At 61.3% G+C, this 18,850-nt stretch overlaps 1 protein-coding gene across 5 annotated transcripts; it reads right to left on the bottom strand.

Moving 5' to 3' along the window:
* Window positions 1,395-13,044, bottom strand: DLK1 (delta-like 1 homolog (Drosophila)). Of its 5 annotated transcripts, NM_001126101.1 has the most exon segments (7): window positions 1,395-1,411; window positions 5,218-5,487; window positions 5,707-5,986; window positions 7,867-8,008; window positions 10,877-11,007; window positions 11,509-11,572; window positions 12,806-12,877. In NM_001126101.1, coding segments are annotated over 6 exon segments (933 nt in total). In that variant the 5' UTR covers window positions 12,873-12,877; the 3' UTR covers window positions 1,395-1,411; window positions 5,218-5,238.

Raw genomic sequence — 18,850 nt, 5'->3', positions numbered from 1 at the left:
CTCGTGGCAACAGTCCCCGCCGAGCACGGCCCCTGCCCTCACCCCAGCGCACCCCACCTCCGGACACACCCCATCCCTGGGCCCTCAGGGCCGGGGCACCTCAGTGCTGAGCCCACACCGCACACACCACAGCAGCCTGGTGCCTTCCTACCACCCCGTCGCCCCAGTTTTTGAGACCAGGGACCCCTTTGCAGCCTCCCTGCACCCCTGCTGGCCCAGCCCATCTGCCCCTGTGCCCCGTGGGAGGGGCATGGATCCGGAAGACGGCCTGGTTTCTTCTCTCAGGTCACCTGCCTGACCCCAGGGCAGGCCAACAGCCACTCCAGGTTCCGCCACGGTGGCTGCCCTCCGCCGTGGGAAGACTTTGATTAAAACTAAATTCCACCTGCTTTCCCAGAAAATGCTCAATTTGATCATGACTTTGTAAAAAAACCTTTGCCTGTTTCAACTGCGTGTTGTATTGAGGATTTTGTTCCACTGTTTCGGGAGTAAGGACGTGACTTTCCTCTCCTTCCATTGTCAGGTTTTAGCACTGGGGCCTCCTGGCTTTGAATAAAGAATCGGGGCATTCCCCTTGTGGCTCAGCAAAAACAAATCTGACTAGTATGCACGAGGACACAGGTTCGATCCCTGGCCTCGCTGAGGGGGTTAAGGATCCGGCGTTGCCCTGAGCCGTGGCGTAGGTCAAAGACGAGGCTCAGATCCTGTTGCTGTGGCTGTGGTGTAGGCCCGAGGCTACAGCTCCGATGTGGCCCCTCGCTTTGGCTTTGGGACTGTCACTCGCCAGGGCCTCCCCTGGTCCATCAGAGGGTCAAATGTCCTAGGCCCCAAGTCAGGTAACACAGCTGGCCCACTTTGGGCTCTTTTCCCAGCGCTATTCCTATCGGCCGCGTGGAGGAACTGTGATAATTACTATTGTAATATCAGAAAAATCCCTTCACAGAAGTTTCTACATTGATAACCTCAACACTGTCATCTTCGTTTCCTTTTTCTTTTCCTTTTTTTGGTCCTTTTTTGCCTTTTCTTGAGCTGCTTCCGCGGCATATGGAGGTTCCCAGGCTAGGGGTCCAATCGGAGCTGCAGCCACCGGCCTACGCCAGAGCCACAGCAACGTGGGATCCGAGCCGTGTCTGCAACCTATACCACAGCCCACAGCAACACCGGATCCTTAACCCACTGAGCGAGGCCAGGGACCGAACCCGCAAGCTCATGGTTCCTAGTCGGATTCGTTAACCACTGAGCCACGACGGGAACTCCAGTTTTCTTTTTAATAGCTCTTGTCTCTGAGGTTGTATCACCCTGGCTGTCCTTCTGGTGTGTTCCAGTGTTGATAAGATGCCCACCGCCCCCTTCCCGGCTGAGTGGGGGTGGTGGGCCAGGCGGGACACGAGAGCAGCAGGGAGGGAAGAGGTGGGGCGGAGGGGGCAGGACTCTCAGGGGCAGCTGGGTGGGCGGCGGCAGTGATGTGGCGGAGGAGAGCCCAAGAGAGAACGTGGAAAGAGACCAGAGCCCAGAGCTGCCCACTGGGCTGCCGGGGTGAGGACTTGACCAAGGCTCCTTTGCATTCAATGGGGGCTCTGGCGGACCCCTCTAGGGTGGACACTCCGTGGGTGGTTTTACTGAGCTGAGTGTATGTGCTCGTGGCCTGGGGTCGGGGACGAGAAGAGAGGAGGTCCCTCTGGTCAAGGGCAGGGCTCAAGTCAGGCGCACAGATGTACCCGCGTTTGAAAGGCTCCAAGTCCCCCTGAGTGAGTATCGAACAAACTCTGCTGTGCTCCTCACCTGGGCGATGCCACTTTCCCAAAGTCCGGGAAGACCCATTGTCAGCGGAGAATTCCCAGAACCCCTGGGGTGCTGGGCTGGAATCTGGGGCGTGGGGAGCGCTGGCCCTGGGCTCTGCTTGAAGCGGCCTGGGGGCCATTCGTGTTGAGCCCCTCCCCTGCCACCCCCTTCCCCCCAGCTCCCTCCACACCTCCCACGGAGGGAAGAGGCCCACACAGGCCCTGGAGGTGGGACCCAGGGGCAGGGAATCCCCGAGCTCCAAGTGCCAGAGTGGGGCCTGGGGGGGCTGGGGCCTCTGCCACTGCCACTGGGGAAGGGCTGGATGGGGCCAGGGCAGGGCCCTCCAAAGCCTGGGCCCCGGACCCCTCTTGCCCGGGTCAAAGACCCCCCGTGGGGCAAGGGACACACGTGTAGCCCGGCGCACAAGAAAGCAAAGAAACGCGCGTATCAGGTAGCCCTTAGTTTTTGTTTATTTGTTCAATAAACAAAATTTTTTTTGCATGACTGGTTGCAAAGACGGAAAAGCCAAGAAGAGCTCATCATTGACATGTTTGAAATTTGGGGGTTACAAGATCATCACGCCTGCTCCTCTCTCAGTTTGGGGACCGAATTGGTGGGCATGCCTCTGATGGCTGTCTTTGAGCTTCTCCGTTTTGATCGTAAACTACACACTACTCCAAACACACCTGGGTGTGGATGGGCAGTCAGGGATCCTAACACTCCCAGCAGAATCTGGTGACCCCATCGAGGATGGAATGGACCATTTCTGCATGACGTGAAGACCGTGGCGAGGCTGCTGACCCTGTTCTGATCGTGCAGGATGTGTGCGGGTAGGCGCTGTGGAATTTGGGTGCGGGGGCCTCATCGAGTGCTGGTAAGAGAGAATTTGTCACGTGGGCAAGTGAGATGGCCAGGCTGGAAGGGCGGCGTCTGTTCAGGACACCGCTCCCACGTTATTTTACCTGCACTGGCTAGGCTCCCTGGGGGCACTGGTGTCGCTGTGCCCCTCCCAGACGCCCCCCATCCTGCGTGTTCTCAGCTCCCTGCGCACCGCCTTGCACGCAGCAGGTGCATGGAGATGCTTCCTGATTGAATGAATGGAGGATGAGCGGATGAGCCGATGAGGAGTTGGTCAAGGATCAGTAGACGGTGGGATTTATTCTTTGTCATCGGGGACACGGCTGATCTCCACAGCGCGGAGCTCAAGAAAGCCGGGTAGCGAATTTGATCATTGCGTCCAATCTTAGGATTTTTGCATCAGGGGGAAACTGAGGATCAGAACCGTTAGCAGAACTCGATCAAGGCCTCACGCGAGAGGGGTCGAGCGGGGTGCCAGACGCCCGCCCGACCATGCCAACAGTTCATTTTTTTTGTCTTTTTAAAATTTTTTGTTTCGTAAAACGAACTCAAAATGAGATGAGATGGTGACGTCGATGACTTGAGGGGGAGGGACAGGGACCTGGGGTGAGGGTTATCAGAGACGGGGGCTGGGGGAGTCAGAGTGGGGGCTGGGGAGAGGCAGGGTGAGGGGGCAGCGATTGGACCCGGGGGTGGGAATTGAGGGTGAGCTGGGGCGGGGGGAGGGTGGAGAGGGGGAGCTAAAAGGGTAAAGATTGGGGGGCTGGGGCAGGGAGGGGGACGGGTCTGTGGGGTGCAGGTGCTAAGGGTGGAGGGGGAGCTTGGACTGGGGATGAAAATGGGCCTGGAGTGACGGGGACCATGGCTTGGGTGAGACCAGGGGGCACCTCGGGGAGATGAGGGTCGGGCTGTGACTCAGGATGACAAGGGACCTGGGGCGGTAAACCGGTGGCTGACGGTGATGAGGTCGATGGCCGTGTGATGACGGTGACGCATGGTGGTGTGTGGGGGGTGATCTGAGTGGCGGAGATGATATGATGGCTTAGAAAGCACTTGGAGCAAGGTAAACACGGCAGGTAATACTCAATAAAGCTAAGAATATAGATTCCTATCTAAATCGTTTAAGAGGCAAAATATTTCTAACTGGTACCCAAGGGCTGTTTAGCTGCCCGACGCAAAGAGCCGGAATGCCAAACAGAGCTCTGTCCCAATTCCTTCTATATTTACATATATATTTTTTTCTCTGCAAAAAAGATAGATGCTCTTTTTTTCTTACAAAAGTCAAAAATGATCATTCAGAAGCCGGCTAGCTGTTTGGGGATCTGAGGGTTATTAACTCAGCAACACAAATGAAACCCAAGCTGTGTAGGCCAGATCTGGTACCACAATGGCCACAGAACTAGAAAATGCCCCACGAGCCACCATTTCCACTTAACCCTGTGAAAACCTTGGTGAGGGCTGTGTTGCTGCTCAGATTCGCCAGGGGCACTTGCGGTTCAAGGTGCATTGAAAAGCCGGGGGACGGCTTTTCTAAGCTCTAGGGGGAGGCAGGCACATGGCTGGGGTTTGGGGGCTGAAGGGGGGGTAGGCAGTGGGGCGGGGGGAGGGGGGGCTGCTTAAGTTGGCAGCCCCGGACTGCACATCATGCCTCACAGGGGGCAGTTGTTTCCAGACGGGAAGTGGGCCGGGAGGCCCCCCACGTGGAGAAATGCAGTTCGAATCGATTTCTGTACATCAAGTGTGCATCCAGGATAGGCCAAAACCTTTGGATCCCAGGATGAGACCGAGTCTTCATCAGATCCTAATTTTTAGGGTCGGAACACGTTTCGGTTCCCTACCCCCTCGTTCCTAATTCTTGCCAAGCAAGAGAGAACCCTGGTGATCGCAGGTTCAGGCCCCGCCTTTGGAGAGGGGCTGAAAGGTGGCCCGGGGTGGGAAAGGGAACTCGCCAAGGTTCACACAGCGAGTGGCAGGGCAGGGACAAGGTCCCCGCCCCGCAGAAGCCAACCCGGGGCGCTCTCTGCCTGACCCACGGCCGCTGCACTCTGCAAAACCTCAGCTCAGTTGCAAAGACTACAGGTTTGCGGTGTTGATGTGCGTGCGAGTCGGAGGTGGCGCGTGAGAGAATTAACGAACGAAAGAGATTTCAGCCCTTTGCACAGTGGTCGGTCATGCACGGCACGCATCACGGTTTCACAAGGACCCTGTGGCCGAGACCCCTCGACGGGGAGGGACGTCGGCACAGAGCCCTGGTTCGTTGCCATGTTTTTTTTTGGTCTTTTTGATTTTTTTTTTAGATTTAAGTTGCTTGGAGTTTAGAAGAACATACTTATCTCTTTTAGGTGTTTCAAGAGGAACTTCTTATTATTATTCTTTATCATGCATGAGGAGGAGGGAAGAGGGGGGTGGGCTCTGGCCTGGCATTTGTCACACGGCAACACGAGGGCAAGACAGGCAAAGCAGAGCGGGCACCAGGTTGGACACAAAGGCGCACAACAGCCACCACAAAGATCAGAACGGACCGCAAGGCGTGAGCTCTGCGAGACCCCGAGGGGCGGGGGCGGGGGAGGGGGGTGGGGGGTGGGGAGGGGGCGCTGCTTAGATCTCCTCGTCCCCAGCCTCGCGGGGGAGGGTGGCCATGTCGATCTTCTCGGGGAAGATGATGTTCACAGCCAGGTCCTCCCCGCTGTTGTACTGCAGCAGCAGGTTCTTCTTCTTGCGCAGCATGTGGTTGTAGCGGAGGTTGGACACCCAGGCCTCGCACTTGTTGAGGAAGACGATGCCCAGGGTGCCCAGCACCACCAGGGAGGTGAGCACGCCCAGGATGGTAAAGCAGATGGCCTGACCCTCGGAGAGGAGCGGAGTGCTCTTGGTGAGCTCCTTCATGGATACCTTCAGGATACGGTGCTCGGGCTGCGGCACCGGCAGCTCATGCACCCCCGGGGTCAGGCGGTAGGTCAGCCCGTAACTGCTGGGCAGACGGGTGACCTGCTGGGGGCCCGCCGCGCGCTTCCGGCCGCACAGGGGGCCCGTGAACTTGGGCTTGCACAGACACTCGAACCTCACCTGGGAGTGCTGCAGGCAGGTGCCCCCGTTCAGGCACGGCTCGTTGGCGCAGGTGGACACCGGGCGGCTGCAGGTCTTGTCCATGAAGCCGGCAGGGCAGCGGCAGCGGAAGTCGCCCCCGATGTCGGTGCAGATGCCCTGGTTCTCGCACGGGTTGGGGATGCAGCTGTTGGTCATGAGCTCGCAGAAATTGCCCGAAAAGCCAGGGGGGCACAGGCAGGAGGCATGGGAGGCCCGACCCTCATCATCCACGCAGCTGCCTCCGTGCTGGCAGGGGGAGCTGCAACACAACAGGGACACGGTAAAGGGCCCTCGGGGGCTGGGCGAGGACAGCGGTGCTGGGTGGGTTGGTGGTGGTGGGGGCCTGGCCAAACGGCAGCTCTGCTCAGAACACGCGAGGCGAGTGAGTGAGGGCCAGCCGGGGGGGCCCGGGGCACCGTGACCCCTGCCCGCCAGGGGCTCCTGGGCTGTCAGAGGCAGGAGGCCCCCCCGCCGCATGGGGTGAGGCCCCCGTCACGCCACCAAGCTGGACCACACCTGCCCTCCCCGGCTGGGGTCGCCCACCTCCTCTCCCACCTCTTAGGTCACCTCTCCAACCAGAGGTCTGACGTTTAGACACTGGACAGGTGACAGGTGGGGAGACTGAGGCTGAGACAGGCACAGTTAGTGACCCGCGGGGGCGGGGGGGGGGCTGCAGCAGCCCCTCCGCTGAGCTCCGCCCCCAGGGCTGCTGAGGCAGGAGCCCCACCGGGCATCGCTCACTCTCTCCCACCGCCAACCCCCCAACCCCTGCTTATTATTTTTATTTTCAGAGGAGTGAGCCTGCCGGCTATTGTACGGGAAACCCTTGGGGACTCTCAGAGTGAGAGAAATACGCGCTCTGTCTGTGTGGAGCGGCGTCGGTGCCCGGCTGTTTAATAGTGGCCCATTCACCCAAGTGCAGCTTTTTTTTTGCAGACCCGAGCCGTTTGCTCAAAGCGGAGCACACGGAGCATTTAATATAAGTGCTTTTAAACGAGCAGACCCTTTGTCATCTGATAAATGCCGAAACTCCAGGGAAGGAAGGGGCTCCAAGCGCAAGAAATCAGCATTGCTGCTTCGGGATGAGGGCGGCCCAGGAACCTGGCTCTGAAGGAATTTCAAGAACCTAGGGCTCTATTTTGACAGACTGGTTCAAGTCTGTTAGAGAGAAGAGCCAAATATCTTAAAGCTCTGGCTCTGCATCGCCCCTTCCCGCTAGGAAGCAGAAATGGAATTCGACGCCCACCCCTCCCCAGCACCGATCTTGAGATGCTGCAAGAAAGCCGGTTCCGGCCTGTGCGGCGCTGGGGCTCTCCTCCACCCCTCCTGGCATGCGTTCAAGCTTCTGTCTCCTTGTGGGACAGGGGGCGCCCCCACCCCCAGGTCCTGGCCCAGGACTGGAGCTCCACTTTGAATCCTTGCCTCTCTGGAGAGTTCTCCCAGCCCCCACTTGAGCCCCATGGTGGGGGGCGGAGGTGGGGCGGGGGGGGGGGAAGACCGGTCAGTGCAGCTGCGTAGATAAGGGCCGGAAATGGCTGAGCTGCTGGGAAGCCAGCTCAGAGGCACCAGAAAGGCCAGTGCTATTCCATCCACTGAGCCCACTCGCCAGAGTCCCAGAGCCCCTGGCCCCCAGCAAGGGGAGTTGAGGGCTGGGCCCCGCCCCGCCGCTGGCCGCAGCCCCCTCTCCCCACCTCCTAAGACAACCCAGAAAAGCCGATCTCGCAGAGCCCGCAGGGTCCCCCAAACCCGCCCCTGAAATATGGTAAGTGGGTTTCACACACCGCCTCGGGCGCTGCCTAACTCTGATCTCTTGTTATGTCGCCTTTAGAAAATGAGGCAGCTCCCAGCTCCGGTTCACAGTCCCAATCTACTGTCATTCACACACTTCGGGACTTGGGAACGTCAGGGGAATATGAAATCGCCTTCAGGATTGTTGGAAAAAAATTATGGAAATGACACGCTCCCTTATAAATACCCTGGTGGGGCGGCCCCCCACGGGGAGCAGGGTGAGCATTGCCTTGGTCTTTTGTCAGGCGACAGGTCCGACTGGGTTGGGCTGAAAGGGTCTTTACGGGGTGTGAAACAGGAATCAGAAGCAGCAGCTCTCAGATCACACACAGCCCTGGAGAGAACACTTACCCATTCATCACGCAGGGCCCGTCCTTCTTCTGACAGTCCCTCCCCGAGAAGCCTGGGGGGCAGGAGCACTCATACTGGCCATTATCGAGGTTCGCGCAGGTTCCATTGTTGGCGCAGGGGTTCGAGGTGCAAGCCCGGATGTCTGGGGTGGAGGGAGAAGACCAGGGAGATGAGAGGGGCACAGAGGCTGGAAGGAGAGCTTCCGGGGTGCGGGGGGGGGTGTGGGGTGGGGGAGGAGGAGAGACCCCCTCCATCCAGCGGAGCTGGGGGCTCCCATGTGAGCTGCCCAGACCTTTCTGCTTGTAGCCACTGCCAAGGGTCACCCACGGGGTCTGCGTGAGAGGGCGCGGCACCCTCCCCGGGAACCCTGACAGGAGGAACCAGCCCTGGGGGCTGAATCAGGGTCACAGAAAGTCACGGCCCCTCACAAATATTTAACTCAGGACGGCTGTGCCCTTTCCCTGGCACCAGGTCAGCCCTTCGGTCCAGCAGTATCACACCCCTTCCCTCCCCCGCCAAAAACTGCGCAGAGCTGAGATTCCCTCACCGCCGCCGCCTCCAGACAAGTTTCTCCTGTTTGGAGTGGGGGGTCCCTGCCGCTGCGGGGACCAGTACAGCCCAACTGCTAGAAGCATCAGCCGCCCTTCATAATTTTCCATCAAAGAGGGGCAGGAGGGGGAACGAGATGCAAAGCCCCCCATCAGGAATCAAGAAATCTGATTTAGCCCTAGCATTGCCTCCACCTCCCGGGGGTCTCGCTGCTCTCAGGTTCTGAACGAAGGGGGTCCGGGATAAAAAGGCTGCATCTTTTGAAGGCAGCGAAATGAGAACTATTGAGTGCTCGCCTGTCAGCAAGGGTTTCCATGAACACTGGTATATTTCCACTGCCTTTTTACACCTCCCATCACGCACACTTCATTATTCGGGGCTCAGCGAAGGCAGGGACGAGCTGAACAAAGGGGCCTGGGTCAGGGGCTCTCGGCCGGTGGAGAGCCCGGCCCCCAGGCCCGGCCGAGGAGAGGCCCCTCCCGTGCCCCTGGCCAGCTCCTCCTCGCTCCATGCCTCACTTTCCCCACTTAGAAAAGGAGCGACTCTTCCTGCTGCATCTCTGAGAGCCCTTCCACCAGCTTTGGTTGTCTAACCCTCAAGCTGCCTGCCGCATCGTCGGCCAAACAGAGGGTCAGGGCCAGCCCCGGACGCGGCACGTGAAGGCAGCCTGGGCGGGGGTCCCTGTGCTGAGGCCACACACGTGCCGACGTCGCCCCCTCTCTTCCTCGCGCAGGGCAATCGATCTCTCCATCTCTCGGGGAAAGAGGCTGAACGCCCTGCTGACGGCCTGGCCCGAGCGCACGAGGTGCTCCTCGGGAGCCCAGGAGCCCGGCTTGGTGCAAGGAAACATAAAGAGGATTTATCGGACGGAGTGCGGAAGGCGCCGGGCGTGAGCACACAGCCGCCGCCGCCAGCTCCTAAGTCCCTGCTCGGGGCTCTGCTGTCACTGGGAATCTTAAATTGAAGCCAAAGAGCTGGCGACCACCCTAGCCTCTCCCGCAGCATCAAAGCCTCGAGGGCCGAGGAACAGCCCACCTCCTCCCCCCACCCCGCGCCCCAGCCCCCAGCCCCAAAGTCAGGTGGATTCAGCCGCCACCAGGAGAAAGCCGCTGGGGGTCTCTGCCTGCCTGCCTGCCGGGGGCAGCAGCTGTAGCGGTGACAGCCTCCTAGGCGGGTGAAAAGGGATGAGGGCCGGCAGCTCCCCAGGGGGGCTGCTTCCTCTGGACCCAGTGGGGCAGGGACTCCCCCACAGGACATGGGGGCGTCCTGGGCTTTGATACCAAAAAGGGTGGGCTCCAGGCTAAAAGCCTTGATCCGGAACAGTGGCTTCTCTGGGACCCGTGGGGTCACCAAAACAGCTCAGAGGTACTTTGGGGGTGCCGAGCGGGTGCTCTGTTGCGCAGAGCATGAGTCAGCGGTGGAGAAAATCATGCGCCATACTCGGGGCGGGAGGGGGGGGGACTTTAAAGCTCTGAGACCATGTGGTGGGAGGATTCTGAAAGCACTGGGGCGGGGGGACACAACACGCTTTTACGTTTTTTTCTTAAAGGAGGGTGTTAGGAACAGCCTCGGATGAGAATTAACCCATTTCCGGGGCCAAAGGGGGGCTTTGGTAGCAGGCTGTTCTCCTGACTTCCTGGATGTCCCGAGCAGACCCCTTCGCTGCCCCGAGCCTCAGTTTCCCTACTGCTACCACTGCCTTTGCTGCCCCTGGGGACCGAGGGACCAAGGCCCTGCGGCAGCTGCCTGCGCTGCCCCGAGTTTTCTCGAGGACCTGAGTTTGCCTGGGCTCCAGGGCAGGTTTTGCCAAATGAGAATGGGCTCGGATGAACATTTTGCAGCCTGAAAATGCAGCGACAGCCAGCTCTCAATTGCTCAGGGTCATGGAGCACAAAGCTTGCACAAATTAATGAAATCAACAGATAACACCCATCTGCACTTGAGCCCCTGCTCGGCCTTTCCCAACCCCCACCCCCAGCCTCTTCCAGCTCAGCCCCCAATCCTGTCCTAGCAGCCCTGACGCAGCTTCTGCACCCCCACTGCTCGGCACCGGGCACCCCGCCCCACGTCTGTGTGCTTGCTTGTGAATCTCTTGGGGTCTTGGCTCTGTGACCCCAAGTCCTTACCCCTCTGGGTGCAGGGCCCCGGACAGTGTCTGTGGTCTCACCCTCTCGGCTTCATGGGACGTGCTTACGTGGTGACTCTTTATTCGACTGGTAGCCCCCCCTCCCGCCCCCACGGGCCTTCTCTGGTGCAGAGGGCAGTAAAATGAAGTCCCCACCTGTGAGGAGGCTCCCAGCACCCACGGATGTGCATAAACAGATCATTAGACAGAGCTCTGGGTGTTAGGATGAGGCTAGAGGGGGAAGGGAGGCAGCCACTGGACTGGGAGGAAGCGGCTGGGGGCAGAGGACCAGGGGCCCGGAGGTGGGGGTGGGGGGTGGCAAGGGCAGGTGCCAACCTAGGTCACAGAGGTGTCCATCCCAGCCGTCCTTGCAAATGCACTGCCAGGGTTCCACACAGAGTCCGTTAACGCAGCCAGGAAAGGTCACACATTGGTCACACAGGGGGCCCTGCCAGCCAGGCTGGCACCTGCGGGGGTTGAGGGAGAAAGATGGGGACATGTGAGGGGTGGGGGCGGGAGGGGGCAAGGGTCTCAGGTGGCTTTCTCTGGAACCAAAAGCCCTTGGGGGTCTCTGCACGGTGCCAGGCCAGTGGCTCTCAGGAAACCAACACCAGTCACCTGAATGGAAAAGCTTCAACAGATCAGCTGGGAGCAGGCAGAGGGGTCCCTGAGAGGCCGAGGAAGCGCTGCTGCGTTTTGCCGCAGTGGCCTGCAGTGGTCTCACCCTGCAACAGGCTCCTGCGTCACCCCATCTCTGAGGCAGCCATCCTGCCCCCGCTCTCCTCCCCCCCCTTCTCCCCCTCACTCCCCCCACTGGTTTCCTGCGGGGGCAGGTGAGGGAGCTGTTTGCTGCAGCCCAGCCCGGGGGCCAAGACCCCCACCCCCATTTTTCCTGCCTGACGTCATGACTCCCCAGAATCCTGCCCCTGGCCCCCCAACTAGCTGCCTCTGGGGAGCCACTCCATTACCTGCAAACATTGTCATCCTCGCAGAATCCATTTTGGGGGTGGCAGGCCGGGAGGCATTCAGCTCCTGAGGCACAAGAAAGGTTACACCATTCACCCCACAAGGCCCTAGAGGCCGCGACAAAGCCCAGACAGCCCACCTCCTCCCAGGGGGCGGCCTACGACCCTCGGTGGCCCTGCCGGCCTCGCACACAGTAGGCACTTCAGCTCAACCCACTCAGGGAAAAATCTCTGCCACGTTCCTGGTCATGGAGTGACCCCACACACTGCCTAGGACCAGGTCAGACACCTCAGTTCCCTCAGAGAAATGACAGACGTCACATCCTAAACGCAGGAACGCGGACACAGTGACAGGGAAAGAAGCTGACCCCTGGGCAGGGGGCCCAACCCTGACTGTTTTTCCCCTTTTTTTTGCCAAGTGAGCTCAAAGGGGGAGCAGATTCTGACGTCGTCACCTCTGGGTGAGCCCAGACAGGTTCACCTGGAGGGCGCGCAGGTAGGGCCTCCGGATTTTTTTAAAGGTTAATCCCAGTGAAGCCAGGCACCCAGACCCAACTCCCAATTCGCCCCACCCCGACCCTCCATGGGAAAAAGGCCAACACGGATTTTGCAGGGCTGACTGCAACTCGGCCACTACGTAGAGATTCTGACGCTGTAATAGGCACCTACTGTGTGCCTTTACCTGAACTCTCCAGCTTTTCAGACAGCCCCCCCCCTAAAACCACGGGTGGGTGCAGTGCAGATGGGGGGGGGGCTGCGGGAAGGGGGCAACTCTCTTCGCTGTCAGAGACAGATGGCCGCCACAGACAGACGTGTCGCAGCCCCTCACCTAGACAAACGCCACGCAGCAGGGGTTGGGGCTGGGCTCCTGGCTGGGAACTGGGGGGCTACCACGGCACGGTCGCCCCCCCGTCTCCACAGACCTGCTCCCAAGCGCGCACGCAGAGACCCCCCAAAGTTGCACCCCAGAACATGTTCACGGAGGGCTCCCCGGCGTCACCTCGTTTCTGCATACCTCCTCTCTGCGCATCGACACCCAGCGTGCGCCACTTCTGCGGGGCGGGAAGGGGCCGGGGTCCCACACCTCCCCCGCCCCCGGGGACCCCAGGGCCGCGCTTGGCATGCGAGGGTGGCGGTGGCGGGAGGGCGGGCGAGGCAGGCGCAGCACGGGGTTAGGGTTAGGCGGGACGGGCGGGAGTCGGGGCGCACGGGACGGGGCGCGCGGGGCACCGGGCGGCCGGAGGGGGGGGCGTCGCAGGCTTCCCCAGAGGGGGCGCGAGCCGGGCCGCCGGGGGCTCACCATGGGCACTGCGGCCGAAGGCCAGCAGGAGCAAGAGGACGGGCAGGAGGGCTGCGGTCGCGGTCATCGCGGGGCGGCCGGGGTCGCGGTCCCGGGAGCGGCGCGGGCGCGGGTCCGGCTCCGGGCGCCGCGCTGGGCTTCTGGTTGCGGACGCGGAAGGGGGCGCGGGCGCGCGGCGAGGGGAAAGCCAGGGCTGCACCGGGCTGCGCGCTGCGCTCTCCGCTGCCGCCGCCGAGCTGCCGCCGCCGCCGCGCGCGCCGCCCTTTTCGTACCGCCGCCCCCCCGCGGCCCCCGCCCCCCGCCCCCGCCTTCGCGCGCACGGGGCCGGCGCCGGCCAGTCCCGGTGACCCCCGCCCCTCGCAGGGCCGCCCCCCAGCACCGCGGCGTCCCGGAAGCCCGCTCGCGCACACGGGGCACTCTTGGCTAGACGGGCACAGGTACCCCGCGCGCGTCTGGCACACGTTCCCCCCACAGGACGGCCCACGGGCGCGCACACACGGGCCCGCTTCGGACACGTCGCATGAACCGAACCGGGGCTGGGCCGCAGACCCCGGGAAGACGCAAGGACACGCTCGGAATACAGAAACACGCACAGAAGCACCAGAACACTTATCGCCAAGGTCCCCAGCACACATGCCATGGCTCACGCCCGCAGGCAGACACACACGCGCCCTTTAAAGACGGGGAAAACGCGCGTTAGCGCACAGGCGCCCAGGAGAGCACTTAAGAGAAGCCTTGGGCACCCACGGCCCTGGCCAGGAAGACGCGGGGCAAGGCGGACACACTGGGAGCCGCACACCCGGCCGCCCGGACACACCCTGGGACCCAAGCGCACACTGCAGCACACGCGCACGTCATGGAAATAGTCAAGTGCGCCACATGCTCAGTCATGGGCACCAGGGAGGCAGAGGACCTGCGGTTATGAAACCCCCTCCGTCCACATGTGCCCGGCGGGCCACACAGAGGCACGTGCTCAGCCACGTGCACACCTGAACATGCGAGTGCCCTGGTAAACACGCAGACTCACACCCGGCCCGTGCTCCATCACGTACACCCACACACACGCAGTCGGGCCTTAGACCTGCCGGAAGGCTCTCACACATCTGATGGTCACACACACACACACACACACACACACACCCAGTCCCCGACATCACGCATCTCAGGCTTCTGCTTACGCACTTACCAAAACACACACTCAGACAGCCCCCTAGCACACGCATCCACACACACACTGGTGGCCCCATCACATCCATCTTTCCCCAGGGGGACGTGTGTGGGCAAGCTCACAAGTGTGCTCACACTGACAAGCACAGTTGCACACCGGGCACACACGGCACTGGTTCCAGACCCAGCAGGAGGCCTCCAGCCGAGTCTGCAGGCAAGTGGGGGTGGGGGGGGAGTGCCGACTCTGGCCAGAGACCTTCCCCCTCCAAAGAGCTCATGCAGAGACTTAGAGCCCCCGCACTCTGCTGGGCCAGCTGCCCCCCAGCCCTGCCCCTGTGAGGGAGGTTTAAGAACCTCAGGTAGGACCGGTAGGCCGTGGGGGATGGTAGGAAGGGACCGAAAGGTGTTTAACCTCTGGGGAGGGTACCAGGCCGTCCTGAACCGTAGGTGGATCTTTTGTGTACGCTTCATTTGCATCAGTTAGTTTGCAAACGGAGGCCAGGGACTGGGAGGGGGTGCCCACCCAGTTCTTGGTCTCCTCGGCCCACAGTGCTGGGGGAGGGGGTGAGCTCTGCTGCTCTGAACCCAGGGTGGGGACCCTTGGCCTTTGGGCCGTCTCCCAGGCCCCTGGCTGGTTTGCGGACACACCTGCTGTCCTTGGGGCGGGTTTGGGAAGTCAGGCCATCCCCCACCCCCCGCCTCCCTCTCTGCTGGCCTTCAGGCCTTACATCTGTGCCCCAGAAGCAGAAGCTGTCTGGGTGGGCAACTGGAGGCTGGAGGGAAGCCCACCCTCCCCCCCCCACCCCCGGTTGTGGAAAGGGCCTCTTCCCTATTGTGCTCTGCAAAGATCTGGGGCGGGGGAGGGGGGTGCGTTGGGTTTGACTTTGGCTCCAGGCTGGAGGGAGCAGTCTGTCCGTGCCCAGCTCCCCTCCCAGCCCCCGCCTCCGCCTTTCAGTTAGCCCCTTCTCTTCCACCAGCTCTTTCCTCAAGTGAAGAAACGGAGCCCCCAGACAGACAGTCTTTGGCCCAAGGCCTGCTGGGCGACAGTGGGAGTGGCTGGAGGACCTCTGTGGACCACACGGAGGTCGAATGGCTTCGCTGACTCCCCACCTCCCCCCAGGGACCCTGACCTCAGCCTCCAAAATTATCCTAGGGGGCAGACAGATAGGGAAGGGCTGGGTTCTCAGCCAGATGCTGAGGGGGGGCAGGGGACCTCAGGACAGAGTGGTCTGAGGTGAGGCCCCCTCCCACCTCCAGACTGCATCACGAGGTGCCCCGTGGACTGCCCCAGGCGGCCGTGGAGTATGCCCCATCTGGACCCCTCCCCTCCCTTCCTGGGTCCCTTCCCACCCGGCACCCCCCCGCCCCCGAGTTTTGGAAAGGGAGGGAGGGTGGTGTCAAGGACTTTCCAGCCCAAATGCCAGGAGCTTCGGCTGAAAGGGCCCTGCCCTGGCCGGCTGGCACCTGCCGGCTACTCCCAGCTCCATCTCTTGGCTGCTGAGGGCTGGTCACTTTCACCCAGAGCCCAGTTTCTCTGTCCATAAACAGGGCTGCCGCACCTGTCCCCCAAAGGAACTCGGGTTCTCCTAAGTGGAAAATCACTGCGCTTACCAGGCCTGGCCCCTCCCTGCCCTTCCTCCAACAGCTGCCCCCCCACCTCCACCCCAGTGGACTGGAGCCGGAGGCCTTTGCGCAGAGCCCTCCACCAGAGCCCCCTGTAGGGCTGCTGCCGGGAGGGGGTCCCTGCCTGCCCGGACCTGTAAGCCTCGAGCTTTCTGTTGGTTTGCTCTAGTCTCAATAAAGCGTTTGTAAATTCAGGGGAATGGAGATTCCTTTTCAGCAAGCAGACACTGAGAAAGGGTAGCTGAGGAGCCATGGGGAGGGGAGGTTGGTGACTGTCACAGGCTTCGAGGCTGCACAAAAAGCACGAAAATGCCAGTCTGGTCCCTTGGGGAGAGAGAAGTCCACGCTGGCTGCTGTTTGCAAGCAGACCCAGGGGGTGGCAGGGGTGCTGGGGAGCACAGGTCTGGAGGAGCCAGGGCGGTCCTCCTCTCTCCGGGCAGCCCACCCTCCCTTCCCTCCACCCCCTCCCTCTCCCACTCCCCTCCTCTTCCTCCACCCGCTCCTCTCTGGCCTCTGGATCACAGACGAGGCAGCCAGCACTCCCCCCACACACACACCCGCCTCCCCCCCTCCACCCCCGCCCTCAGGCAATGCTTGGCCCAACAGTCCTCACCGCCTGGCATGGCAGGTGGTCTCCACAGGTAGCAGTGACTAGACCTGCCAACCGAGCAGGGCTCCTGCCCTCTGCTAAGCCGAGTTGGCTCTGCCTGCTGCCCCCATCCCTACCCCCAGCCCAGCAGGAGCAGGAGCCCGAAAGCCAGTGGTCGGCCCTCTGGGCAGAAGGAAGGAAAGCTGGGCTTCAGCTGCCAGGGGCAGCAAGGGAGCTGGTGAGAGGTGAAAGGTCTCAGAGGGACCAAGGAAATGTTTCCTCCAGCCCATCCCCACCCACTCCTCCCCTCCCGTCCCCCTCCCAGCACTGACATGGCCCCCAGCCTGCACCAGATGACTTTGCCCTTTGGTTAAGTCAGACTCACTGATCAGGGAAGCTCAGCAGGGCCCAGCCGGAGGGGCCTTGGAGACCAGCTAATCCTGGGCACGCACAGCCGGTGGTGGGGGCGGGGGGGGGGCAAGGCAGCAGGGGGCGGCAGTTCGGCCCCACCTTGCCATCCCACGCTGCACCCCCACTGGTCCAGTCCTCTTGGGAGATTGTACAGTCGGGGAAACTGAAGCCCAGGAGGACTGGACCAGTTGGGGGTCCTTTGTTCCCTCTTCTCCCCTCTCCATCCCCGTCCCGGGCGTTCTCCATCCTCCCTCCAGGAGGGGACACCCTGCCTGAGATGGAGCTCGTCCCAAAGGCACCTCTCCTGGAACTAGCAAGCCGGGTGCCCAAATCCAGGGCACCTGGTTAGATCCCTAGAGCTGAGCTATCCTAGAGACAGTGGGCGGGGGGTCCCCTCACCGCAAGGCTGGAGGCTCTGGGTTAGGGGGTTACAGGCAAGGGGGGAGCTGCCTGTCTGCTCCTCTCTGACATCCCCGCCCCCCTTCCCGGATTTAGATTTGGGTTTAGATTCGGGGCCTTCTCACAGCTGGGCTGGCGCAGGATGGCAAGGCTCACTTCACAGATGAGCACACCGAGGCTCAACTGAAGCCGGCAAGCCGCTAACAAGCAGCAGAGCCAGGATTCAAACCCGAGTCTACCGGGGGGTGCAAGCTCAGGCTCTCTGCTCAGCCACCAGTAAGAGAGCAGGGCAGAGAGGACCTGTGGGGAGCCCCAAGGACAGCCCCCAGGGCCCGGCCCTCCCCTCCATGGGTGGGGGTGCAGCCCAGCCATCCGGGGACTTTGAGGGTTTCTTGCAAACACCAAGGAGCTGCAGAGCCGCCGTGACGACAGTTCTCTTCCAAAGCTAAAGTTCATCTTTGGAGAGAGGCATTATCTTTCTCTGCCAAGGGGAGGGGGCTCGGGGGCGGAGGATGGAGGGAAATGAGAGACACACCCGGGTACATTTAGGCTTGAGAACATGACGGTTCGATTTCAAGTTCAATCAGAGAGAAGCCTCTTCAGTCTGAAGTGGCATTGAGCTCAGCCCAGCTGGGAAGGCGAACGTGGCCACGGAGGCACCCACAGCTCCTGGCCTCGTGCGCCGGGCCCGGAGGAGCGCGTGACAGCGCCAGGCCCACTGCCGCGCCCTGCGGGCTGCGGGGCCCAAGGGAGCTGGGAGCCTGCACGTGCCCCCCACCTCCGACAACGACGGCACGGGGTGTAACGCGGCCCTGCCAGGCCCCGTCACAAACTCCCAGGAGGGAGAAACACTCGGGGCACCGTGTTTAGGGCTGGCTTCTGCGGGGTCACGCCCCTCCCTGGAACAGAACCGATTCCTCATCGTGGATGGTAAGATTCAAAAATAGATTTTTTTTTTCTCACTTCCTTTCTCGCCATTGGAATCGACGTGGATGTGAAGTTCACAAGTCTAATTGTCCACGTCAGCCATCAAATTATCCTCTCGAAGGGCGCCACTGAGTCATGCTGCGCGCGTGTGGAGCTCCTGGGGTCTCCAGAAGGGTTAATGACAGTTCCCTGCCCCACCCCCACACCCTATAGGTCCCCCCCGCCCCCCGCCCACGGCCCAGGAGAGAGGAAATCAGGACCCGAGGAAAAAGGAGACTTTTCATCACTTAGCCTGTCGATGCAGGTTTTGGCAAAACGTACACTACTTCTTCATTCATCAGAAATTCCCAGAAGTTAATTTTCCATAACACGGAGGCGCACCTCTTTAAATGTAGTCATTTGTCCATTCAGCGTCGACCGAGCTCCTACTGTGTGCCTGGGGCTTCGCCGGGATGGGGCGTGTGGAATGCTGGATCCCAGGCTGGTCCCTCACCTCCAAGAGGTCAAGGGGCAGCGGAGACCTCGTGCTTGGAGACCCCGGACCTCTCGGGATGTGCCTGCCGGGTGCGAGGACGCCCGGTCTCCAGGGGGTGCTGTGGCGGGAGGACTTTGGGTGCCCCCGAGGGAGATGGTTAGAGTGTGCGATGTTCACTGGGACTGGGACAGGGTTAGACTGGAGAAAGAACATTGCAGAACTTTCCACCTTTGTGATAGAAACCCCTCAGAACCATTCTGGAATCTCGTACGGTCTCGCCTACTCGCAAACAGTCTGGACAACACAGATCTCCCGTTTCTTTTCTTTCTTTCTTTCTTTCTTCTTCTTTTTTAGGAAAGTTCCTGGGCTAGGGGTCGAATCGGAGCTGTAGCTGCCAGCCACAGCCACAGCCACAGCCACAGCCACAGCCACAGCCACGTGGGATCCTTACCCA

Source organism: Sus scrofa, chromosome 7 (genome assembly GCF_000003025.6).
Source record: "Sus scrofa isolate TJ Tabasco breed Duroc chromosome 7, Sscrofa11.1, whole genome shotgun sequence".
NCBI lineage: Eukaryota > Metazoa > Chordata > Mammalia > Artiodactyla > Suidae > Sus > Sus scrofa.
This window is presented reverse-complemented; position numbering and strand designations above follow the sequence as displayed.